Source organism: Nannobrachium achirus (assembly GCF_963921795.1).
Source record: "Nannobrachium achirus genome assembly, chromosome: 9".
In the NCBI taxonomy this organism is placed as follows: domain Eukaryota; kingdom Metazoa; phylum Chordata; class Actinopteri; order Myctophiformes; family Myctophidae; genus Nannobrachium; species Nannobrachium achirus.
The window spans coordinates 26503275-26529937 of record NC_137818.1 but is presented as its reverse complement, the minus strand read 5'-3'; the positions used below and the strand labels follow the sequence as shown (position 1 = coordinate 26529937).

Below are 26663 nucleotides of genomic sequence, written 5' to 3'. Positions count from 1 at the left end.
ACTCACCTCAACCAAACATGTTTTCATTTTGTGTGGGTGCAGAGATGTCATAGAGGATTACAGAGCATGAGAGAGAGAGAGAGAGAGAGAGAGAGAGAGAGAGAGAGAGAGAGAGAGAGAGATTTTAACTCAGCCAAAGGAAGGGAAGTCACGCTGTGTTAGACCTGCGGCAGGTCTTCTTTTACTTTTTGAAACGTTGTGTTGGCTTCATCAACACACCAATTAGCTGGAATTAAACAAAGCTGAAGTGGTTCACCATGAGAAAACTAATTATTCTCAATGTTGACCTCATTTTAAAATTGAAACCTAACTGCAGGCAGTGAATTAAACAAAAAGATCTTCAGTTCTTTATTAGTAAGCCATTATTACTCTAAAGGTCATAGTAGCATTTTTCTCACTAAACAGATTTCCATTTACAGACATAGCCATTGTGGGGAAACATTTTGTTTGTTTCTGGCTCTACTCTCATTTTAACTCTTATTGTGCCTATCCCGAACTAGTTCGGGATAATTATTAACGTCCTGGGTGCCTATCCCGAACTAGTTAGGCTTTAAAAAAAAAAAAAAAAAGAATTCGAGCCGCGCCGCCGGCCGTCATCTGTTTACACGGCCCGCGAGAGCGTCGCGCCGCCGATATTTACCATCCACTCCAATGCAATCCAGGATCTTTAGAGCTCATTTTCTCTGTTCCATGCATATCCATGAGGTGTGCAAGGTTTAATCATGGCTAAATCGCCGAAAATAGGGCTTCTAAAATGCTTGGTAGCCAATAGCTAACTTCAAGCTAACTTCATCCTGTTCCTGTACATGCACAAAGGAAAGTGTTCAGGCGCATTATGGCTGCGCACGGCTTGTGCATATACCAGCGTATCTCTATGGTGTTTTCTATGGCCACTGGGTGCCCTCTAGTGGTGAAAAGGTGGCATTGAAAGGGTTAAGTTGTGGTATATACTGTACAGCAACTACATTACATAACAAACTTTATGCAAATGGCCCGCAGGCCGCCTATTGGGGAACCCTGCTGTACATCATGCATTGATCCTCATCTGCAATCTTTGTCAGATGGCACTGCTCTGTCCATCCAGCCCAGCATGACCCTAGGTTTGACCTCCTTCTCTCTGAACTCTGTGTCTGTCTGCAGCCATGAAGGGCGACCGGAAGCGTCTGAAGGCAGAGAAGGCGGATCTGGTCAACCAGATGCAGCAGCTCTACGCCACGCTGGAGAGCCGAGAGGAGCAGCTCAGAGATTTCATACGCAACTACGAACAGCACAGAAAAGTATGTATAGGCCTAAGCCACATGCACTCCATGCACACCAGCGGGCACAGAATCCACAAACATGTATTTCAGTCAGACAACTCTGATTTATCAGTATCACAATGAAAGCTAGTTTTTCAAGGTTTTATTACAGAAAAGATGTCATGACACTTTTTTACATTAATTCTTCAATATGAATGTTATTTTTTAATATGAGAAACGTCACAGCTTGTCCGGGTCCATCCGTCTATGGGTTTGCCCCTCTGACATCATGCTCTGATGTCACTGTGATGTCAGGGGAACCACTCTACCAGAATGGGTTTGCTGCTCTGACATCACGCTCTGGCTTCACTGTGATGTTACACTAACAGAAACTAACCTTTTATGCCCATATATGGAGTTCCCTGAAGTCATCAATACTAATGATGCTCTGTTAGAGAGATCCCTGTGATGCCAGGGGGAACAATCCCTTTTATGCCCATATATGGAGATCCCTGATGTCCACTTCCCTGATGTCCACATCACTGTGAGCTGTGGCACGACCTCGCCCTAAGTCGCCCCGAGGCGTCTTACTAGTATTATCATTCAAATCTTTTGTGTAAAATTATTTGGGTGCCCACTTAAAATATCCTCATGGGCCACCATGGGTTGAGAATGTCTAGATTATGAGGATGACGCACTATCCGGTCAACTACGGGCATGGGCCATAAATGTTACATACATGCCGGCTGTGTGTGACTGTGTGTGACTCTCCACCAGGAGAGTGAGGATGCGGTGAAGACGCTGGCCAAGGAGAAGGACATGCTGGAGAGGGAGAAGTGGGACCTGCGGCGGCAGACCAAGGAGGCCACGGAGCACACGGGGGCGCTGCGCTCCCAGCTGGACCTCAAGGAGAACCGCATCAAAGAGCTGGAGGCTGAGCTCGCCATGGTGAGACACACAGACACAATGAACAGGCAGACAGACACACCTGAAACAATGTTTTTATTTCTTAAACATTTCACACAGATTAAGCGATGTAATTTCCTTCCGAAACAAAGTGAATAAAAAGCATCAACCTGTCTTCATGAGGGATCAACTACATTATATGAATAGTTTGATACCAAACGTTTGCAGATGCATCTTTGAATTGTTTATTCATCACCATGCTCCCATGCTCCCTGTGTGTAATGATCTTAAAAGATAGTTGTTCTTTAGTTTTCTGGTGACCAGAGCAATCAATATAAAATACAAATGTCCAAAACTGTTACAGGATTCAAACTCAGAAACATAACATGACTATTCATTCATGTCTACTCTGTACGTGTGGCATTTTGCAGTATTTAGATATTCATTTCATATTTGGGGTGTACTACTGTATATACAGCTGACAATTGCAGGACGATTTTGAATGACCAGCATAGCGATCCCTCGTGTCTCCACCTTGCTCTCAGATCAGTAACTGTGTGAATCAGAGAATGGAGTTCCGAGTGTTTGACCGGCTCGGCGACAGGGAGTCCTCTCCTAGGGTGATGGCGGTAAGACAGGTCCCCCTCCCCTCCACCTGCCCGCTTCCACTTTGAACTTTGAACCCCAATGACTCCTTAAGAATCCTCTCCAGTCCCCACGCCTGTGATGTGATTGTCATGGGGTTGTCCGCTATTTGCACGTATTTCACTAACTGCCCGGTTGACCCTCACTGATCCCAGTGGTTCCTAACAACATTGATCCTGCTATGATTCCCCACAACAACAACAACAAAATGAAAAAATAGATCTCCTCTTGTAGATTATTTGATTATTCTTCTGGGTCTAATCAGGGAAAGGATTGTTGGGGAAGTGCTTGAAGTATATAGATGTCTTGTGACAACTGCTAGTCTTGCGTATTGCCAGTCGATCAGGGACCTCCATCTACTGGTAACGTCTGGGAATTCCAAATTCAGTGTATGGGCAGAACATACAGTGGTTCTCCAACTTTTAAATTGAAAAGGCCTATGAAAAGCAAGTCTTTACCACACTTACAAAGGTGGGGAGAAGACCAAATGGGGGGCCGAAACAGAAAAACTCTTGCACTCTGCCTTCAAATGCAACATGGGAATATATAACATTATATTCCCATTAAAGTATTTTTTTGTAGACAGTGTGCAGGAGTTTATTTTTCTGCCAACAAAACCAACGACCACTGCTTTGAAAACAGTTCATATCAACATCCCAATATGAAGCACAGCCCTAAATACTTGGGATTGATCCTGCAAGGCAGTTATTATTGTTGTTATTCCCAAATTTCCACCCAGTTTTAGCCCATTGAATGTAGTCACCAGATGTATCGGTAGGTGCAGATCTGTGATGGTCTGGCTACACTATGCAGACTACAGTATGTGACAACTAATAACCCTTCCCAAGGTCTGCTGTGATTGTCCACTGTTTTGCATGTGAAAGCCTGTTGTTGATGATTTGCCGGATGGGGAATTTGATTATACTGTATGTGATGATTTGCAGCTCAATGCTTAGCATGACGATGGGAAACTCTCCACAATATTATTCAAGGCTGTTTATGCAACATTCTGTTAGACTAAAACAAATCACAGTGACAGACACCAAATGTGCACACACATTCATGCACTTGTGTGCTGATTTGTACAGCACATGCTCACTCTCTCTTTCTATCTCTCTCTCATGCACGCACGCACGCACGCACGCACGCACACACACACACACACACACACACACACACACACACACACACACACACACACACACAAGCCACAGAAATAATCGTGGCAAAATATCCATCACACATGCTTGCACACATACGCACACTCACACACACACTTGCTCATGTTACATAGGGTACCTCCCAAGATAAGGGAAGATGACTTGTGGTTTTCAGGCAAGGCTCAGTGGAGCAGCACATGTTTTTGTTGTAAAAGAAAAAATATATTATTACGATCTGCTCCTGTGCCCCTCTCTCTCTCTCCCTCTCTCTCTCTCTCTCCTCTCTCTCTCTCTCTCTCTCTCTCTCTCTCTCTCTCTCTCTCTCTCTCTCTCCGTTCCTCCCAACCAGCAAATCCCTCTCCTAGTTATTCTGTCCTTTTTTTTGTTTTGCTCCTCCTCGAGGAGTGTTAGGAGGAGATTTCACACTGCCAAAGGTGAACATGAATGCCACTGCATATTTCATGAGAGATAAGACAGATGAGAAGCCCAGGAGAAAACTCCTCACAAAGCATGTATGCACATCCCTGTGTACAGCATGCTGACAGCCACCTACACTGATGACTACATGATTTTATACCCAAGTTTATACTTCGTTTCACGCCAGTGTTGCGAGTAAAAGTATCATTACTGCAACATAGAAATACTACGTTACAAGTATAAGTCTAGAATTCAAAATTCAAAAAGTCTGAAAGTGTTGGCATCAAATTGTACTTAAAGTACCAAAAGTAAAAGTACAAAATGTTAGTAATAATAGCAGATCTAATAGCAGTGAGCTTGTAGATCTGCTATTTTCAAATAGCCTTAGGTATAAAATAGGCCTAAAGTGGTTAATGTATGTTTTATAATATTATAATTTATAACTGAAGTTTTCAAATAATTGTAGTGGAGTAAAAGTACAATATTTGGATCTGAGATTGTGGATTAGAAGTAAAAGTATTGGAAATTGGAAATACTAAAGTAAAGTACAAATGCCTCAAAATTGTACTTAGGTACAGCACTTAGTTACTTTACACCACTGCTAACCCATCTACAATGCTACGCAGCAAGATGTTGGGAGCTTGTACATCTGCTATAGAGGGTATGCGCATGCATAAAGTGAATGGCAACTCGAGTGGCAAATCGAGTGGCAAAGTGAGGGTCAAAGTGAGTTTAACGTCTTTTAATGCAATCATTATAGGACTTTTCTGTTTGGATGTATGGGCTGTCAGGGCCAGAAAGTCGTTTTTTGCCACTCAGTAGGTGTTCCCACATAACTTGCGGGTATGATGATGATGTCACGCGCATATCGTCTATTTCTCGTGTGTGACACTGCCTTGAAACTACGTTTAAACCCCCCTTGAGACTCGTGAAAACACACGCAACAAACACATAAACACACTTCCTTACTCCCGTACGAAAATCAAGTCATTATGACAAAAGAAAATTAGGAAATGAAAAAAAAAAAGAAATCCGTAGATCTTTCCTCGTTGGTTAATCCTTCCTGCTCTCTGGATGTTCATTGTCTGTGTTTCTGTGTGTCTTCCCCGAACCTCCCCAGGCCAAACAGTCTTTAGCCACCTTAACCAAGGACGTGCCCAAACGCCACTCTCTGGCCATGCCCGCCGAACCAGTGGTCAACGGCAACAACCAGGAGTGGGTGATGCATCCAGACCTCCCCCTGACAGCCGCCATCAGGCAGAGTCAGCAGACGCTCTACGTCCACACCACGCACCCCACAGACAGACAGGGTAGGGTGACCTTAGGGTGTGACGATAAGCGATATTATCGTTTATCATGATAAAAACACTCATTTCATTCATTTATCATGAAATCGTCCTCCGTCATGCACTGGGTTCAATTCACCTTTTATTTGCCGAGCTGCATATCCGCCCCGGTGCACATTTAAACCCTCTATTGGTAAAATGTACTTATAATATACATACTTTTTTTCACTCTCTACCAAATCTCTGCCAAAAAATCTTTAATAATAAACAGAAAATATATTTCCAATTTCAGCCAGTCAGGAGAGAGTATGCATTTATCAGCTTCAAATGTATAATGTTCAAGTTAAACTTTTGTTTGCTAATTTCTTCGTGCAATCGCTTCCAAATTCACCTTGTTTATCTATCTCCTGATTGGATACATTTGGTATCCTTACCTGAAAATGTATTTTCTGTTTACTAAAGAGCTAGAGAAACAGCAGACCCCTGTTATTCACTTACCCAACCTTTAACACGGCAGCCATTCGGCTTTCAAAATGTTCAAGTGGGCTCTGATCAAGAAAAGGATAACCTTTTTGACAGAATAAAAACAGACAACATTGGTTTGAAATTGAAATTAATGACCTGATCTCCTCTCCCCTCCCTGCCCTGTAGTGGCCGCTGTGCGGGTGAGTCCGTGCCACTCGCGGCAGCCCTCCGTCATCTCCGATCCGTCGTGCATGGAGGGCGACCGCTCGTCCACACCCAGTGACATCAACTCCCCGCGACACCGGACCCACTCTCTCTGCAATGTAAGAGCTGCCCACCACCGCACCCTCCCAAGTAATCACCTCCTTCCTAGTAGCCTACTGTTCTAGCCCCCAGCCTGTCTGTCTGTCTGTCTGTCTGTCTGTCTGTCTCTGTGTCTGTCTGTGTGTCTCTCTCTGTTGACATCCTTCTGGCAGAATGCATGTGTGCCATGCGGTCTGCAGCCTATTATCTATGGTGTCAGGACTTGTGAGTTTAGCAGAGTGGTTAATGGATGCATGGCCACACTGTAAAGCCGGATTTATACGTTGTTGGTATGCCGTGCACTGAAAATAACCGATTTACAAGCTTGTAGATCTGCTATTTTCACTGTGCGATACCACACGCAACTAAGTACAGTATATCAAGCCCGTAAGTGTGTGCCTGTGTAGCGGGTTCAGTCGCCACTTACATGTACTCTCTTTTTTGTGAATGTATTCTTCCCCCCCCCCTCTCTCTCTGTCCGTTCTCTTCACTCCTACTGACGTCTCTGCATCGCTCTCTCCTCTCTCAACCATCTTTTCATCTCCTTCTTCCCTCTGATCTCTCTCTCTCTCCTCCCGCAGTCCCTAGAAGATCTGGAGGAGGCGAAGCGTAAGAAGAAGAAAGAGAAGATGGGTCTGGGATCACTGTCACGTGTCTTTGCTCGGGGCAAGCAGCGCAAGTCCCTAGAACCAGGCCTGTTTGATGGTACTTCAACCCCTGATTATTATATAGAAGAAGATGCTGACTGGTAAAAACATAGCTGTTTGAGAGAGAGAGAGAGAGAGAGAGAGAGAGAGAGAGAGAGAGAGAGAGAGAGAGAGAGAGAGAGAAAAAGAGAGAGAGAGAATTGTTGAGTTGTGTATGTGTGTGAGTGTGTGTGCGTGTGTGCGTGTGTGTGCGTGTTAGTAAGCTAAGCATGGGTTCAACATTTGTGTGCACTTATGAATGTGCACTCACAAGTAGTGTGTGTGTGTGTGTGTGTGTGTGTGTGTGTGTGTGTGTGTGCACGCATGTGTGCACGCGCACATGCGAATGTGTGTATTGTCCGCAAGACGCCTCTTTCTTCGCTGAAGTGTAAATCTTACAAGCAAATTGCACCTGTATGTATGTACTGTACAGTACTGTAAATAGAGTGGACAGTGTAACACAGCTCAGATGTGGATATGCTCTATTGTAACAACCCCTCCCCCCAAAGAAAAAAAAATGACAACAACAACAACACCACATCAAACTGAAACAAAACAAAGAAATGGCTGTGTTTATGATTCTTTTAATTGTTCTTTACATTTGGACTACTTATTTTGTTTTGTTTTCAATGAACTGGAAACTTGAAGGACTGCTGTACCCTGTAAATAACCTTCGATGTGCACTTTGTGCTTGTAAATGTCTCTTTGTCCTGGATGCTTTTGGTTATAATTTTTTTGACATGTTTGCCCTGCCCTTCACCTCCCTGTGACCACCTTGTTTGGATTAACTTAAAACTCCTTGTCATGTATTTGTCTTGCCTGGTCCATCTCCTCTCACACTGCCATGGTGAGAACAGTTTCCTGTCGGCAAGGTGCGGACTCCCTACATCCACGTCCAATTGATTGAACCAGAAAAGAACAGCATGATCTCTTTTACCAGATCCACTCTTATACAACCTGTAAAACTGCACTGTCAGTAAAATGATGGTTGTTCAATCTGACCACCATACAGTAGCTAACCCAAGCTTAGACTTTATCTACAAAATTATTCTGTTCTGGGAAGTTCCAGAACGTGAGGAACATGAAGCCCTACAGGAACTGCAAGAGAGTAACCAACGGTGTCTTATGTCTGTTAACAAGCATGTGTGATATGCTTGCATGTAGCCCCCTGGTACCCAAATGCATGGTGACCAAATCCCTTTAGCCTGTTAAACATGAACGTTTTTCTATGGATCTGCAGTTTAAAATGAAGAAAGAGAGGGAGGGGGGGGGGGGGTCAGTATAATATATTTAACTATTTTATGTTTGCATTTTAAATCAACATTGACCGGACCTGACCACATGCTTTTGTGGAATATGTCTAATGAAGTCCAAGTAGAAAGTGAAGAATTTGAACTTTACATAGATGACTGCAATTCTAAGATTTGCGAGTCCAAAGCTACTTCAAAACCATTTCTTGTGAAAGTTCAGTAAGACTTAATCAACCGTTGTGAAAGAGAATACCAGCGCTCCATTGTTAAAGTGCATTTAATTGCTAGCATTAACTGGGTATACAGTAATTGAACTATGATACTGCGCTTCTTGTTTGGCCATCTCTTACAGATGGATCTTACAGCAGCTTGTAGTCATGGCTTCAAAATAGTCTATTGAAAACAACAACAACAACAACAGCAATGCACAACTCTAAAATAATGCACCTGAATGCAATGCATTGTTTATAATTCAAATGTACAAGTGCAAGTACACAGTAATGATCACACTCTCTGACCATGTCACCATGTGTATTTGGAATGCCATCCTGGCATGGGTATAAGAACTAATGCTTGCCCATCTGAGCCATATTATATATGCAGTAGCAAATACTGTATAGTAGCTTTGTATAAAAGCTGTGTGTGAAGTAACTCATTGCCAAATGAGACATTCACTCAGAAATGAATTATAGCAATAAAGAAATAAAAAATATGATAACATTTAAGTGACTGTAACTTTAACTAGGTCTCAGTTGATGAAATGGTCACATTCCTGCTGACTGGGTCTTTTATATAGGCTGCGATAATGAATAATGAAAATTAGATAATGATTTTCTTTTCTTTCAATTTTTCTTATGGGTATATTCAGTAGCGTAGTGGGGTAGAACCTTTCATTTGTAGAAAGACAAATGTTTCTACGAAGGCGTTTCCCCGCCTCTGGTTCCAGGTCGTTTTTTACTAGGAAGCAGTAGCCTCAATTTATAGACATCAGTGTGACAGCGGAAGGTCGTAGCTGGGATAATGAAGTATTTCTAACCAGGTAGGGCCCAGGAGGGTTAAAACCAGATTTAAGCAGGCTAATCGAACTGAAACAAATGCACACCTCTCCTGTGACCCCACGGTCTACCTCCAAAAGAAGAAATCTGAATCACAGTTCAGACCATGACTGAACAAAAACCAATTAACTAAGTGCCAAAGGTTAATAGTGTTTCTCCAAGCAAAAATAATGGGGAAAAAAATAACAATAAAAATACAGCAGTAGAGATAAATAATTTGTATTCTTTGATGGATGGGGCTGGAGTCTGCACTGTCCCCCAGGAAATCTCTTCTCTCTCTGATAGTATTTGTCAACCTTATCTGAAAGTGTGTGAAGACTCTACTAACATTGGAACTGTGTTTAACCCTGATGCAAAGCAGTGAGGGGATCATGTTTTAAACCACTGGTTCTCAACCTGTGAAATTATTTTGAGGGGTTCCCAGATGATTAACTTAATGTGAAACCTTGTTTTCTCTCTCAACAGTAAGCAAACCAGCATAAAGTTTAAGTGTATAGAGGGTATCTGCACATTTCTAAAGTGACAATTGACTGACTAATACCTAAAATGACAAATTAACATTGGCCAAATTGCCAAATATTGTGGCAGAAATTGTGAAAATAGCCGATCTACATGCTCACAACGCCTCGCAACGTGAGGCGTTGTGAGCATGTAGATCTGCTATTTTCACAATAGAACCGTGTTATACAAAATGTAATGCCTCAACTCAGTGCTCATCAGAGTAGGGGGGGGGGGGGTCCCCAGTTCAAATATGATTATTTTGGCGGTTGCGGCCTGAAAAGGTTGAGAACCACTGTTTTAAACGGTGGCCCTTTATACCATATCTGGACATACAGTAAAATCTAAGGTATGATTTAGAGTTAACTGGCAATGGAAAGTGAAAGATAATAGCACATGAACACTGACAGGTTTCTCTTCAATTCTGTCAGTCATTATCATTAAACATTAGCAGAAATAAACTCCTGAATGCATTATCGATGCACTTTCTTTCATTATTATAATCCTCTCCTGATAGAGAAATATCATATGAAATTAACACAATTATTATCACCCGTTTTCTTTTTTTCTTTTCTGGCAAAAAAAGAAATACTTTTTTGTAAATGATAAAACATTACAGAAATGGAATTAATATTATTGAAGAGTTTTATTTAAAGACAAAGACGTAGGCCTCGAGGGAGGAGCTTTGGTGTGAGACCATCCTCAGATGTTTTAGAGCTGGATAGTAGCAGAGAACTTTTAAAGGCATGGCAACAAAATTATGCTCAAAAGAACTAAAAAATAAAAAGAAGAAAAAAGAAAGATTATTTTAAAATAAAAATAAATAACACTGAATTTCCATCTGGCCGTCGTCTCTTTCCCTATGTTGATGTGTTTGTTTGTGTCTGTCTGTCGGTCTGTTTGTTGTGATGTGGTTCTAATCCCACAATAACACACGAGTGGCAGCTTCCTCTACAGTCCCGAGGACTGCATCCCCTCAAACAAAAGCTCTCACAAAGATTCCTTTCCTCTTGTCCTCGCTTGGTACCCCATTTTATTCACTGTTAAATCATATTGGCTGTACTTCCATTGCACTGGAATCATTGATCAGGGAAGAGAGAGGAAAGGAAGCCTTTGGGCCTGCTGGGACAGAGCTCATCGTATGTGTCGACACTGCGTCAATAACATTTCTGCCTGGACCTCACCTCTAACCTCTGTCACTGAACCCTCTGTCTGAACCCCCTCACCCTCGGACTCTGTGCACAGCCATGTGACCCAGGAGGTTATTGATTAAACCCTGCACCGCTGCTGTTCATTGCTTCAAAGTTTTATTCAAAAAGTGATGCCGCTAGCTGTGGTGGTGCTGGGTCACAAACTGTGTTTGCAGACTCATTACACATCCTAACACAAGAAAAGCACTGAATTTAGCCCTTCTTCAAGTTCTGCTATTGATCTTTGAATACCAAATGAAATATTGATTTTTGAATGCAAGGTCCATTTCAATGGTCTCTAAGGTTCTGTGGTATAAGCTATTGTTTCTTAAGTACACATTCTGTTGTATTTTACACAAATGCAGACAGATCACCTAGTCCAAGTCCCTTGAGTAAGGCAACTGATGTAGGTTCTGGACTCTTAATAAGAAATGTGTGCATACCGTAGCTATACTGTAATCACATTAGTACTAACAGCCCATAATAGCATTTACAAAATAATGCAATCCTCTGTTTTTTTGGGTGGCCATACAGCTGAATGGTTGAGAGCCAGCCTGGGTTGGAATACAGAAGGTCTCAGATTTGAATCCCCTCCTATTTGTCAAGGTGTCCCCCTCAAGTGCTAATTAATGATCACCTGATTTTCCACTGAGGGACTGATAAGGTCTGCAACCAGTGGCCTGTAAGACAGATACATATATTGGGGGGACACTGTCTCCTCTCAACGCAGTATGTCTGGTAAACAGGTGGTAAAGGTTGCTGCTGGTTTGAGTCAAGAATCTTGTCATAGTTCTGTCTCTGGGCCGTAGCTCAGTGTGAAGAGAGGTCGTCTGGTATTCTGCAGGTCACTGGTTCGCCTCCAGGCCCAGGTCTGGGTGTCAGTGTTGCTGGGCAAGGCACTTTTCCCCCAACGGCTCCTCACTGAGTGCTCATCATAACCATCTGAGCAGCCATCAGCTGGGTGAAGCTGAAACTGAATTTCCCCCACAGGAATGAATACCAAACGACTCTCTCTCCCCCCCCCCAACTCTTGGTGTTTAGAGGAAAGAGCATGCATCGGGACATATACTGCAGGTCTAGAATTATATAGCTATCATCATTAATCTCTGTATGAAAAAGAGCACTGGGGGAAAATACCTTTGGCTCATAAGAACATCCATCTCTAGATGAATTACTATCCATTAGGCCACATCCAATGAAGTATTTAAATGTTTAGGCTGGACTGGAACAAGGCAATGTGTTTTCTGTTTTATTGTGGTAGATGTATGAATTCCTTTTTTCCCCCTCATTATTGCATCGTTTGCACAGTTGGATGTAATTCCAATTCCTTCTTTTAACACTGATGGGAGCCACTGTTTTTAACACTTGAATGGCAGATTCCTCTTCAAAGTTTCCTTTACTCTAAAGTATTATCATTATTACAATGTGTGTGCGGTGTTGCATTTGTGTTTTTGTATAAAGGATGAACACCGAAACAAAGGCAGTCCCATCTCAGGCACATCTTAATTAGTCTCTTGAACTTTGTCCCTGTGATTTCTACGTCACGTTCAGCACTGCTGCTCTGCAGGACCAGCATGGGAGTACTGAACACGTTGACTGAATTCAATAGCTTTAGTTTTTTTTTGTTTTGCTGAGAGAGAAAGAACCCGGCAACAACTGTTCAGTGCAGATAGTGGACATATGTTTCAGCATTCATTGTCACATCTTTATTGTTGCATCAAGATAAGCAAACAGAGAAAGCACAGTTACTACCTGGCCAGTCAGGACAATTACACCATGGTTGCTGTGCTCCTACCTTGGGATTGTCACTAGGCTCTTATGCACACTGCAATTAACCCAACATATGTCATTACACATTCATCCAAACGGCCTTACGTTAAGATATTTTTAACATTCTTGGCACCGGTGGGAATTGGACACCCTCCGCGCCACTACCTCAATTCTGCCATTTGTTGTTGGTGCTGTGCTCTACCAAGTGAGCTCAACGGGAGCAATTAAAATTCAACTACATCTAAGGATGGGAATTTGTATATGGTTTGGCAACAGTTTAGAAGTACAAATGAAGGTTTAGAGTATTGTTTGTTTTACGATGCAGCCAATATACTTAAAAAAAGCAACAACGTGTGTGAAGAGGTAAAACGTTCATCTACCAGTCCACAGAGGCCTTTGTTCCATTCCCAGAAGCAGGGCCTCCAGTTTGGCCGGACACTCCAATGAATACAATTGTTAGTCAGTGTTTGCAGGTGCAAATAAGCAGGCAGAGAAATAACTGAATTGGGTGATATATATATTTAAAAAAAAAGAAGAAGAAGAACCGATAAGACAGTGAGTGTGTGATGTATGAATTGTGTTGAAAGGCAGACATGAAGGTGAAAACTGAGGCAAACCAATATTGTAGGAGCAACGGTTACCTGTGTCTGGAAAACTAGCAGACAACAGTAATTTAACACAGCTTTGTTAAAACAAAGTCTCTTGCACGCCTTTTCAGGGTGCACTTGTGAAATAGTAGACGTGTAGTATAAAATAGAATGACCCACACACTGTCTACGCTTGCACAACAAAGACTACTTTCATTATAAAGGCAACGTTTTGGTCATGGACCTCCTTTATGCATCTCACCAGCCATATTAATGACTCCCTGTCCTTCGACTGGACCTTCTTCAGGCATCTTGCCCGAAGGTACATGACTGAAACATTGCCTTTTAATACAAGTTGTCTTTATTGTGAAAGCCTAGGTGGTGTGCAGGTCATTCTATTGTATTAAACATAGCTTTGTTAAATTACTGAATTCTAAGGCAATTCTCAGCCAGGTTACTGTGAAGCAATTATACAGGTTACATCATCACTATATTGATCAAAGCAGATAACATGGCATGAAACTGCTACAGTCACATTTAGACAGATGTGAGTTCTCAAACAGCTGTCTGTTTAAAAGACTTGTGTTACGAATAGACGCCGAGGCAACAACTTGATTGACCTAACTCAAGGAAATTGTTAAAAAGTATTAATAACAAAAGAGGTTATTGTGGAGTGTAAGTGTGTTGTGGTGATTATATGAGTGGATGCAATGCCATATGCTGTAGGGGTTTGGTAGGAAGGATGCAGAACTAACCTAACAGTAAACTAAACAAGAGACGTGCTGTGCTGGATGAGAGGAGAAGAGAGAGAGAGAGAGATATGACTGAGCTTATGTGCTACGGGATGCACCAAGCCCAGGTGAATCCCATAAGCCAAAGAGGGGGTCCCCAACTAAATTATTTAACATAACATAAAATATGTTTAACCACTTTAACCCGATAAACATCGGCTATTTTGACAATAGCCGGCTTGTAAAATTCTATCTTTTTTACATATAAGTCTAGTATGTGGGTCCCTGGCACAAAATATTTTCAGATGGGGGGGTCTACGGCCAATTACATATTATTAAACTGGGGGTCCTTGACATGAAAAGGTTTGAGAACCACTGCTATAAGTGCTGTCGATCCCTGCCTCCTACCTGCTAATAAATAGACAATAATAGCGAACAGAACAGGGAAGCAACCGAGAACTAACACACAGCCAGCAGGTGGAGACAGAGCGCATGTCACAACTTGGTAAGTGGGAAGTGTGTTTGTAGCATGCTTGGGTTAGTAGTAGTTCATTACATTCATGTTGTTTTCTTTTGTCATTACATATAGTTTCACTTTTATTGAGGAACAGAGGGACCAAGCAGCTCAGAAGGGCTATATAATTAATCACGTCTGATGGTTTTATGTCATTTTGAATTCATTTTAATTGCCTATAATATTTTTTTTAAACCAGTGATTCTCAAGCTGTGGGCCAGGGACCACTGGTATGGCGAGTGGGCCCCCAATTAATTGGCAAAACACCAAGATTTTAATGATAATATAACATTATTTTAAAACAACTACTGTAATTTAAAAGTTATTTACAACTTTGAAAAGATTGTTTTCATCGTTGTACCCATTGGATGACGACAACACATTTTTTCAAGGGTTTTCCTGTTGCATGTCGTAAACACTAGACAGACAAGTTGAGACAACATAGTACTACGTAATGATAAACATGAACTTTATTATTATTATTAAATAAACACTGCCCACCCATCTGATCATTTAACATGGCAGCTGAGTTCAGTGGTCAGATGGGTGGGCCACGAAGGCCTCAAGATTTTCAAGTGGTCCTCGATGCAGAAAAGGTTGAGAATCACTGTTCTAAACCACTTTGTTACGTACTAATGGGCCGCCTCTTCCGCCACACAACTTCCCTTACACGTGTCTCCTCCCCTTGCTCCACCCACCCAGACTCAGACAGTCTCTCCAGCCCCACCCGCCACAGTCTCAGCCTATCAGACGGATCAGAGGACCAACTGGACCGCCTCCAGCAGGTGGAGTTAGCTAGGTCCACACCCATGTCCTACTGGAGGGCGGGCACTGTGCAGGCCTGGCTGGAGGTTGTAATGGCCATGCCCATGTACATTCGCACCTGCTCTGAGAATGTCAAGAGTGGCAAGGTAATGATGTCAAACCAACAAGAGTTAGCGCAAACTTGCAATGTCTGGTTGAGGTCCATGGCTCCAAGCATACTGTATATAGACTGTAAAGAATATGGATTAAGGGCATGTGATGGCTTTTACAGAGCTGTTTTGAAGCCAGTTGTTCAGTGAATTCAAATCTCTGTCTTGGATTTACGGTTGCCAATTACAACTAGTGACAGAAATTATGCAAAAAAAGATGAGGCCAAGGCACTCTTGTGGAAAAAAGTTTAAAAAAGCCTTTAATTGTTTGGCTAATGCACGGCAAGAATCGGTTTCTATTCTTGCCATGCATTAATTAGCCAAACAATTAAAGGCTTTTTAACTTTTTTTCACAAGACTGCCTTGGTCTCATCTTTTTTTGCATCATTGCTATAGAGTGTTTGTTCACTAACAGCAGTCTCCCTGTCTCTGCGGCTCTTCAGTAAAGAGTCAGGTCATCAAACCAATTTAATCCAATTAGAAGAGAAAACTCCTAAAGGTCACAGGATAAACAAGTGAAATGAGTGGACAAAATTAGAACTGAAACACTGTTACAAAAACCCTTTTGGTCTAGGAGAGAGTTTGTAACATAAATTTAATTAGCAGGGTATTGAGTATGAGGTGCAAATAAATGGCAGACCACACCACCCAGGTTTTGAGGGCATAGGTGCTGAATTATTAATGTACAATATTTAAATGTATTTACACATACTGTATGTATGCACAGGACAGGGTATACAGTAAACAAAAATCACAACTACTGTGAAGTGCGTGGTGCTATTTATGAGTTAATTGTGGGCTCGCTTTAGCTACTACGGTAGTTCCACATTTCTTTCAGCTACAAATTTCGTTCAAACTTCAACTTGTTCAGCTTTACATGGTTATGTGTGCTTGTATTTTTCTCGTCACAAATGTTTATAAACTGTGAATTCCTATGGGAAATGAATTCTGTCTTAGTATTTATACTACTGCTTGTAATAAATAGTAGCAATACCACAAAATGTTCTGCATGAGTTCAATGGACCTTTTACTGTAACCTTTTCTGTAACACCAAAACCCCAAAGGTCCATTGGGTTCAATGGAGGAGCGGTGTCAGCTTGAGGATTGGTTAAGCTTGCCCAGTTATATGAGCATGCCATGCCCATATATGGGCTTGTACTGCTATTCTTACTCTCTTACTCTCGATGTATGTGTACATTTTCTACAGTACATACTTTGTGCGTGTTTTCAGCAAGCCCACGCAGTTTCTGCAGGAACTGCATTTCTAGTTTCATCAAGCGTCCCGCTGGCCAATCAAAGCGCGTCCTGCCAAACTTGGCCAATGGGACCCTGGGCGTACAAAAAACTTTGAGCCAGATGTAGGCCACGCTCCACGTTTTTGGGGGACTGGAGATTTTTGGGGAACCGGACAAAGACAGATATTGGAGCTTGGCTCCTTCGAGGAGAACCACTCAAAAGCAAGCCAGTATCATTTATATCAAATTGAAGCTGAAAATTGTGTCCCAACTGAAAATGTATTTTATATTTAATAAAGAGCTGGAGAGACAGGGAAGCCATTGTTATATAATTTAGTAGAGGTATAGGACAACTAGAATGTGTACCTGTAGGTCAGCTGTAAGTGTAACAATGTGTCACTTGACTGAAAAGGTTGCAACAGTTGTTTATGTTGATGTGTCACACTGTGCAGGTGTTGCTGGGACTGACAGATGAGGACCTGGAGCTGGGCTTAGGGGTCAGCAGCTCCATGCACAGAAGGAAACTACGCCTGGCCATTGAGGACTACCGAGATGCAGAGAAAGGCAGAGGGTGAGGGAGGGAAAGACATTTCTTTGTATATACTTACTGTTTGTATAGACTTACTGTTTTTTGTTTATTCTTTCTTTTTTTCCTGACTATATCTACTGCATAGTACTGTGTTCTATTCGTCTGTCATTCAATGTTATATGAGATACTTAAAGGGTTTCCTGTGGAAATAAGCGCAGTCTTTTCTAGGATCTCCTTTTAGTAGACCTTGTACCAGTGAACTGTACCGTCATGAAACTGAACCTTTTCCTATGCAAACTTCTAATAAAGTCTTCAATCAATCAATTTCTATTTAAACCACTTATAAACCACTTTATATATAGATTGTTGACATTGCAAGTATGCAGTCAATTAGTGTGGTTGCCCTAACAGTAGCTTACTTGTCTGACTTTCTTTCTTTCTTTCTATCTTTCCACTTGGGCCATCGGCCATGCCAAATCAACCAGCTTATTTGGGACTCGTCTGCTTGCATTTTCTAAGAGATATATTATATATAGTTTAATTTATATTAATTTATTTGTGAATACATTTTCTCCATTGACTTGAATGGGAAAATGCAAAAATGTAACTTTTCCCAAAATATGGAGATGACTGACATCATAGATGTCTGACGTCATAGACCACATGAGAGTGACACAGTATGTCCATTATGGGCTTTCCAAAATATGGGCTTAATATTTATTACATCAGGGATCTCCATATATGGGCATAAAGGGGCCAAGGACGGAATGGTTAGCACCGCTCAAATAGAGACAAAGACTGACAGATACAGAGCTATCCATATATGGTCATGAAAGGGATTAATGCAACTGACATTGTGCGGCCCATATTATGCCTTATTTGTGTAGTCTGTTCATGTCAAGGACCCCCAAGTTGATATGGCCCGAGCCTCGGATCAAGACATTTTTATATTAATGCTAGTCTTGGCTAGCACCCCCCAGTGTGTCCTGCACTTTCACCAGTAAATCCTGTATTCCTCAGAATATGTACAAATGCAAAATATAAGGTGCTTAACCTGTTGCCCCCAATGTTCCCTCGTCCTTCGGGGGCTTTGTGAAATGTATTAGTCCATGTGTGTTTTAATTCCATCTGTGTCCGAACGCCATTTCCCCCCTTGTTTACTTCCAGTTTATATTGTAATTCCGGTTTTCACCGGATGCGCCCGTCACTACCGCCCAAAGGATATAAAACGGGGGCGTGTCCCAGCGTGGTACCGGGGTATTGCACATGCGCAGTGTAACTGGAGCTGCCATGGTGGAGTGTTCCAGCAGAGGCGCTAGATAAAAAGGATCATGATCCGTTCTCAGTAGAGCGAGGTGTGTGTTTGTTTGGTTCGCGTCTAGCAGAGTACCAAGCAGAGCAGAGTACCAAGTTAGAGTTAGGGTTAGGTTAGGGGTCGGCAACCCAAAATGTTTAAAGAGCCATATCGGACCAAAAAACCCCAAAACAAATCTGTCTGGAGCCGCAAAGAATTATAAAAGCCTTATACATGTATATCGTCGTTATCGGGTAGAAACCTTGTATGTCTAAAACTTTGTTTTGTATTTATCATTTAAAAAATTAACTAAACTAGTGAAAACAGCCGATCTACAAGCACAGTGTGCTTGTAGATCTGCTGTTTTCACTACTTTTGTGCGTCAGTCTTGTATGATGAAGCAGGGCTTTACTTTGCGAGAAAAAAAAAACATACAAATTTGAAACTTGTAGATACTAGGTTTCTACCCGACAGTGACGATAAAAATACATCTATTTTCAAACATTTTTGAAAAAGCTCCAGGGAGCCACTAGAGTGGCGCTAAAGAGCCGCATGCAGCTCTAGAGCCACGTGTTGCTGACCCCCGGGTTAGGTTAGGGAGTGAAGACTTCAATATATTGTCCTAGCTAGGCCAAGTCAAGGCCTAAGATGCAGTATAGAGAAAAGTGCTTTCGCCATCTTGTTTTTAAAAAGAAAGAATGTTGCAATTTTAAATTGGGCTGGTTCCCCTAGTTCATAAAATCCTACAGGTCATCTTATAGTTTATGTCCTGTGGGTTTTATGTGTGAGACTGTGCATGGCACGATGGTCAAATTTGCTGACCCCCGGGTTAGGGTTAGGGTTAGAGTTAGAGTTAGGGTTAGGGTTAGGGTTAGGGTTAGAGTTAGGGTTAGGTTTAGGTGCACCTCTGACGCAGTCCAAGTGACTACAATGGAGCGCTCCCTACCTCCGGTTCAGCCAATCACAAGCTTGGGTCCTAAACCATGTCCCTAAACATGCTTGGTGATCCTCTAGACACATTTGGTTCTCTCCTGGTTCTCTCTCCACTCACCTAAGCAGCTGCAGGTTTGTAATTCTCATCCACAACACACTAATTGACTAATTGACATACTGTAGTAAATAAGGAACAGTGAAAGTGACACAAATAACTTGTGGGTGTACATAGTTGTGCCTATTAGAACACCAAATATGCCTACTTGTTTTGTGGCATAAGAACATAATTATGAGCAAATGAAGACCAAGTCCCCAGCAGGCAATTAAAGTGATACAAAACAAACACTACCATTTAATGGTTACACGCTGCCATCTACAGAGCCAAAGTGTAGGTGCAGGCCAGATTGTACTGCATGTGCAATACCCCGGTAAAACACTGGGACACGCCCCCGTTTTTTATCCTTCCTTTTTATTCTAGAGTAATACAGGGAACGTTCGACAGAATCCGACATAAACGGGATTAAAACACTTCTTTATTGAAAGAATACGGACTAACACTGCACAATGACTCCGAATGGCTAGTTAACATGGGGCAACTGGGTAAGCACCTTATTTTATGTGTTGTACATTAACCTCGCCCAGAAAAGTTGTACATAGAGAGAGAAGTACTGGCATCACTACTGTACTGGTGAAAGTGCAGGATGCACTGACTGTTGTAGAAACTAAAATAAAAGTCAATCCAAGGCTAATTACTTCCCCTTCTCTCTTAAAATATATTCTAGCTAGAGTTAGACCCCGCCATACTCCATAAAAGAAGATTTGTGTTATGAAGAAAAATAGCATGAGATACAAATAAACTTAGTCTTTTCATGGATCTCCTTTTAGTAGTGATCCTTTTCATGGATCTCCTTTATGGGTGACCATAGCTGAGTGGTTAGGGAGCCTGCCTGGGGAACCAGTTCCCCTGGTTGTCCCCGGTTCGATTCCCGGTCAGGCAGCAATGTGTCAATGCGTCCCTGAGCAAGACCTTAACCCATAATTGCTCCCCGAGCGCCGTATATGGCTGCTCACTGCTCCTAGTTGTTATAGGATGGGTAAAATGCAGAGAACAAATTTCACGTATGTGCAAATGTACTGTGATAAACAGTCCCGAAGGCGTGGGGCCATATTATTATTATTATTAGACCTTGTACCAGTGAACTGTACCGTCATGAAACTGTACCTTTTCCTATCCAAACTTCTAATAAAGTCTTAAATCAATCAATCAATCAATCAAAGCATATAGAGCAGCTATGTTCGAGTAATTGAAGCTTGAAATGTTGATGAATATGTGGTTCCATAGTGTAGCGGTTATCACGTCTGCTTTACACGCAGAAGGTCCTGGTTTCGAGCCCCAGTGGAACCAAATTGATGTTTATTTCGACGAATTGAGTAGAAAGGACTCCAATGGAAAAAAGCTAGCCTGCTTTCTTCGCATTAAAATGCTATTAGCTGACCTTGTATTTAACTGTGCTTCTCCCCCACCTTTTTTTTGGCAAACTGCTATAAAAGTACCGGTATTCTGTATTTAATCAATTTAATCAGAGTTGGCTGGGGATCGCTTGGAAGATATTTCTTTCCATAGAGGAAAATCGCCTCCCAGCTTAATACAGTATCTGGCTTAAAGTCCTGTTCGCAATTTGGTGTTAGGGGAGTTTCTCACCTGAACTGAGTCAGTGGGTCCCTAGACATGAATAATCACTGAGGTGCTCGTCCGCCATAGTGCCACGAATGGCGCAATGGCTAAATCAAATATGGCTGCCATCGGCTATGATGAAAATCCAACTTTTCTGTTTCTGGGTGTATATGCACATGTAATACCTCTATTTGGACTAAATGTGGTGTGGGGAATTCATTTCTGATATTGTTATGACCATTTTGGGTGATTTGGACCTCAAAAGGTCATGGTCAAGGTCATTTTGCTATTCTGAAGACTGTGGGCCATAACTTGGCCATTGTTAGGAGTAAAAACAGGTGCAGTAGGTCTAAATCAACTAATGTTGACATGTATAATTCATTTCTGAAATTGTTTTGACCATTAAGGATCATCTTGTCTTTGAAATATCAATGTCAATGCCATTTTTCAAAAACGATTTTGTTCATTACTTGCACTTTTATAGTATTTTTTGTAAGTTTGTTACTATTAAATAGTAAGTTTGTTTTGTTTATAACAAAAGACATATAATACAACAAGTAAACATCCACATTTAACTTTAAATGGGGGTTTTAAATGGGTGTTTAAATGAGCAAATAAGACTATTTACGAATAAAAGTGACAAATAAAATTACACAACAAAATCACACACAAAATTAAATAACAATTTCCCTCAAAGTGCACCATATTGTGATTGTGTGCATGCAAGTTAGTATGAGGTGTTTTTACAGGATGGATTTGTCATTGTTCCATGGCAAAATATGATGCACACTCCATCAGTGTCGAGTGTCTTGCTTCAGACATGGCAGGAGTATACTAAAGTCAAAGTGCTCCTTCCATCCATCAGAGCTTGACATTGACTTTTTGAGGCAGTTGTCCTTTGGACAAGTATATTTCCCATTCACTTGTCCGGGGACAAAAGTCACTTGTCCGGATAAAAATGTCATACATTGAAATAATAACAAAAGGACGGCTAATGGCCCCCCTTGCTCCCTCCACTCCATAGTATGGGCACTTGTCCCGGACAACAGGACAAGCCTTTATGTCATGCCCTGTTCCATGTTCCATTGGTTCTAGTCTTTCCTCAGGTTCCTTGGCTGTTGCAAGCAGGTGGCAAGAAATGCGCTATAAAGGTGCCTTGTTGGTCTCAGCAGTTGTACTTCTTGCTACCAATACTGTGTCTTGTTCTGTCAAGGTCTTTGCCTCTCCAAAGTTTGTTAGATATTGTACTCTGTCAGAAGCCATAACTACATGTTTAATCCTCACCTCACCTGGCCCATGCAGTCATCTCCTGTCTCCAAGGCATATGTGCCTTGATCACTGTCTTGGCTAGTGGTGCTCCAAGATGAGACTGCTTGATGCAGTGGAAGTGAGTCTCACCAGTGCCATACTGCTGCCAGATCTCCTTCATCCCCGGTGCTTGGAAATATGGGGTGTAGTATAGCAGTAATGTAAAGGAGACAACAACTCTCTGGGGTCCGTTCATAGTTCCGACATCCCATTATTCTGACCATTAGGTTAGTGAAGGTTAGGGATAGGCTTAGTTATAATGGAGGCTGTACATGCACCAGGTGTTAGCCTCCTCAATCCTATTCAAGATGTCTGGGATCTCTTCTCCACTAGCGACATCATTAACAGAGACAACAGAGCTGATAATGGTAAATGGACTGCATTTACATTATATAGCACTCTTCTCCAAAGCGCTGTACAATGTATTTCACATTCGCCCATTAACACACACATTCACACCATGAATCCATGCAAGGTGCTCATCGGGAGTAGTTAGGGGTTCAGTGTCTTGCTCAAGGACACTTCGACACATAAGCAGGAGGCAGGAGGAGCCAGAAATCGACCCTGGAACCTTCAGATTCCAAGGCAGCCGTTCTACCTACTGAGCCACTGTCGCCCAACAATGTGGGTAGCATTGCCACAAGCTTGAATGGACGCCATATTCCGAACACACAGCAGTTGTTCTCCTCAGACACCCAGAATTTGTAAAGTTGATGAGGGATGGGTGCGTCTGTTGACTCTGTTATCTCTGATGATGAGTGGCTCCCTGCAAAAGGGGCTGGTGGTGAAGAGATCCCAAAGATTGAACTTTGACAGAACAAGACACAGCATTAGTAGCAGAGTACAACTGCTGAGACCAACAAGGCACCTTTCTAGTGCATGTCTTGCCACCTGCTTGCAACAGCCAAGGAACCTGAGGAAAGACTAGAACCAATGGAACATGGATGGATGCAAGGAACACTTCGACTCTCGAGGATATGGCTGCCTTGCTGATGGATATCGGTGCATCATATTTTGCCATGGAACAATGGCAAATCCATCCTGTAAAAACACATCAGACCAACTTGGATGCACACAATCACAATACTGGTGCACGAGGGAAATTGTTATTTAATTTTGTGTGTGCTTTTGTTGTGTGATTTTATTTGTCACTTTTATTCGTAAATAGTCTTATTTGCTCATTTAAACACCCATTTAAAACCCCCCTTTAAAGTTAAATGTGGATGTTTACTTGTTGTATTTCTCACTAGTATGTTTTTTGTTATAAACAAAACAAACTTACAATAAAATAGTAACAAACTTACAAAAAATACTATAAAAGTGCAAGTAATGAACAAAATCGTTTTTGAAAAATGGCATTGACATAGATATTTCAAAGACAAGATGATCCTTAATGGTCAAAACAATGTCAGAAATGAATTATACATGTCAACATTAGTTGATTTAGACCTACTGCACCTGTTTTTACTCCTAACAATGGCCAAGTTATGGCCCACGGTCTTCAGAATAGCAAAATGACCTTGACCATGACCTTTTGAGGTCCAAATCACCCAAAATGGTCAAAACAATATCAGAAGTGAATTCCCCACACCACAATTAGTCCAAGTAGAGGTATTACATGTGCATATACACCCAGAAACAGAAAAGTTGGATTTTCATCATAGCCGATGGCAGCCATATTTGATTTGGCCATTGCGCCATTCCTGGCACTATGGCGGACGAGCACCTCGGTGATTTTTCATGTCTAGGGACCCACTGACTCAGTTCAGGTGAGAAACTCCCCTAACACCAAATTGCGAACAGGACTTTAAGCCAGATACTGTATTAGCTCCCAGACCTGCTCGGCTGCTCCCCACAAGGGCAGTACCCTCCCAATGACACGTGATTATGTTCAGCCAATAAATGAAGACGACTGCTTGCTATTTCCCATCATGCAAAGCGCTTGTGAGACCAATTAAATTTAAACGTATTATTTTACATGTCGTTGTAGTATTTAAAGTAAACGCCGAATTCGATTTGTTATTGTATTTACACTACACTAAATAGTAGGCTATACATGTTAAATGTTTTTTTTTTTTTTGTAGCACCTAACCAAAGGTGCTATGTCAATGAATTAGTCGGGTTCCAGTTTAAACATTAGTTAGTACACTCTTGTTTCTCTTCAGATCGTATAAATCTTTCGCCTTTTACTAAAGATTTCCGTGGAGAGGAACATTATGAGTATCAACTAATTTTTTGATGCCCTGCCTCACGGCGGGGCTTCCTTGATTGTAAAAAAAAGAATTATGTCTTCAATATTATTTTCATATAAGAACTACTCGTTTATAAGAGTTATTTATTTTGTTTTAGTGTTGACTAAATTGTTCAAAAAAGAATACAAGAAACTTGAACAAGTAGAACAATTTGAAAGCAGATTTTCGTCTGTCTGTTTGTCTGGAACAGAGCCTAACAAAAATGGCATGCCTCAACTTCTACACTTCCAATTCCAAATGCTTATCATGGTGGGGTGGGGGCCCAGTAACCATTCAAATAGGTTTATAATGGGGGGGGGGGGTCACGGCCTGAAAAGATTGAGAACCACTGACAGAGTAGATTTTATTTTTGAGCCGAACAAAAATAAAAGCCTGTGTGTGTACTGTGTACCGATGCTAAAAGTAGATTAACATGATGGTCTGAGAGTGCCCTCTCCTGGCCATAGGTGGTAATAGCAAGTACATTGGGGTCAAATTAAATACATTATTGAAGGAGAACTTAGAAGTGGAGTGTTATATTATTATGATCTATATAATCATTAAAAATATCTAAATAATCAGGCGTCACACATTTATCATTATACACATTTCTGTTGTTTGTTTAAGGACCAGAAAAGGACAAGGTGTGCTAAAATTGCATCCTTGTTTGAACAGTTTATAGTGAGTGAGTAGACTGTTCCACAACAATAGCTGTTCCTTTATAATGGGCTATGATGAGGATCATTTATGCATTGAAACTTATTGTAGAGTTACACTTGCATTTTCAAGTTCTTTTTAATATCATTGCTGTCGGGTGGAGAAACGTGTTGCTTCGACACGTTTTGAGCTTATAGATCTGCTACTTTTGTGTCACAATGCAGCATGATCAAGTATTCATTTACAAAAAAACAAAACATTTTAAGAGGTTTCTGCCCGACAGCGACAATATATAAAATGCACACAGTAAAATTCTCTGACAATGTTCACATGTAACCAAATAGAATCCATTTGGTTACATGAGTACACAGAGTTTAATGAACACTGAGCATAATACTGTGCGATGAATAACACCAAAACGTTAATCATTCAGTCTGGTCTCCCTGCAGTCTGTCCAAGGCAGCGGACATGGACCACCACTGGGTGGCCAAGGCCTGGCTCAGCGACGTGGGCCTGCCTCAGTACTCGCAGGCCTTCCACACGCACCTGGTGGACGGACGCATGCTGAACTCCCTTACACGTCGTGATCTGGAGCGTCACCTCAACGTCAGCAAGAAGTTCCACCAGGCCAGCTTGCTGCTTGGCATCGAGCTGCTGCACTCACTCAACTTCGACAAGGAGGTACACTTCAGCCAATCTTTTTTCTTTTTCTTTCCAAGAACCCCTCCAGTTTTATATGCATTATTAGGACACTTGGACAGTGATTTTCAAACGTTTTCTTGTTAATATGTATTTGGCTGCAGACCTCCATCTGGAAAACATTTTGGGTCCGTTTAGCTCAGTCGGTAGAGCTCTTGCCTTTGGATTTCATGGGTGTGATCCCGGGCATTGCTAACTCAGTGTATGGTGGGTGAGGCAAGCTGTGCATTAAGCACTGGGAGCTGATGGTAACTCTGGCGCTCCACCTCAGCAATCCATCTCCCAGGACTCTAGCGCATTGTAACAGTGACAGACTCACATGTTATCGGGTGATACCGACAATAAGCCTCTCTCGATCTACTTAAGTGAATCCCTTGGAATCATGAGCTTGCAAAAAATAAAAATACATAAAAAACTCCAAGTACAGTACTTGTACTTAGTTACTGCAGCCACTGTTGGAACCTGGAAAAATGCTGCTTTTGGCTGT

General features: G+C 41.7%; 1 protein-coding gene across 1 annotated transcript in view; it reads left to right on the top strand.

The window, feature by feature from the left end:
• Positions 1-26663, top strand: part of kazna (kazrin, periplakin interacting protein a) — a gene marked incomplete at both ends in the record, with an annotated part of 259876 nt that overhangs the window by 229547 nt on the left and 3666 nt on the right. The window contains 8 exons of the mRNA XM_080734204.1: positions 1141-1277; positions 2016-2186; positions 5487-5676; positions 6304-6440; positions 7002-7125; positions 15404-15612; positions 17303-17421; positions 25927-26158. Of these exons, the coding sequence (XP_080590330.1) occupies positions 1141-1277; positions 2016-2186; positions 5487-5676; positions 6304-6440; positions 7002-7125; positions 15404-15612; positions 17303-17421; positions 25927-26158 (1319 nt within the window). The remainder of the gene's footprint in view (positions 1-1140; positions 1278-2015; positions 2187-5486; positions 5677-6303; positions 6441-7001; positions 7126-15403; positions 15613-17302; positions 17422-25926; positions 26159-26663) is intronic.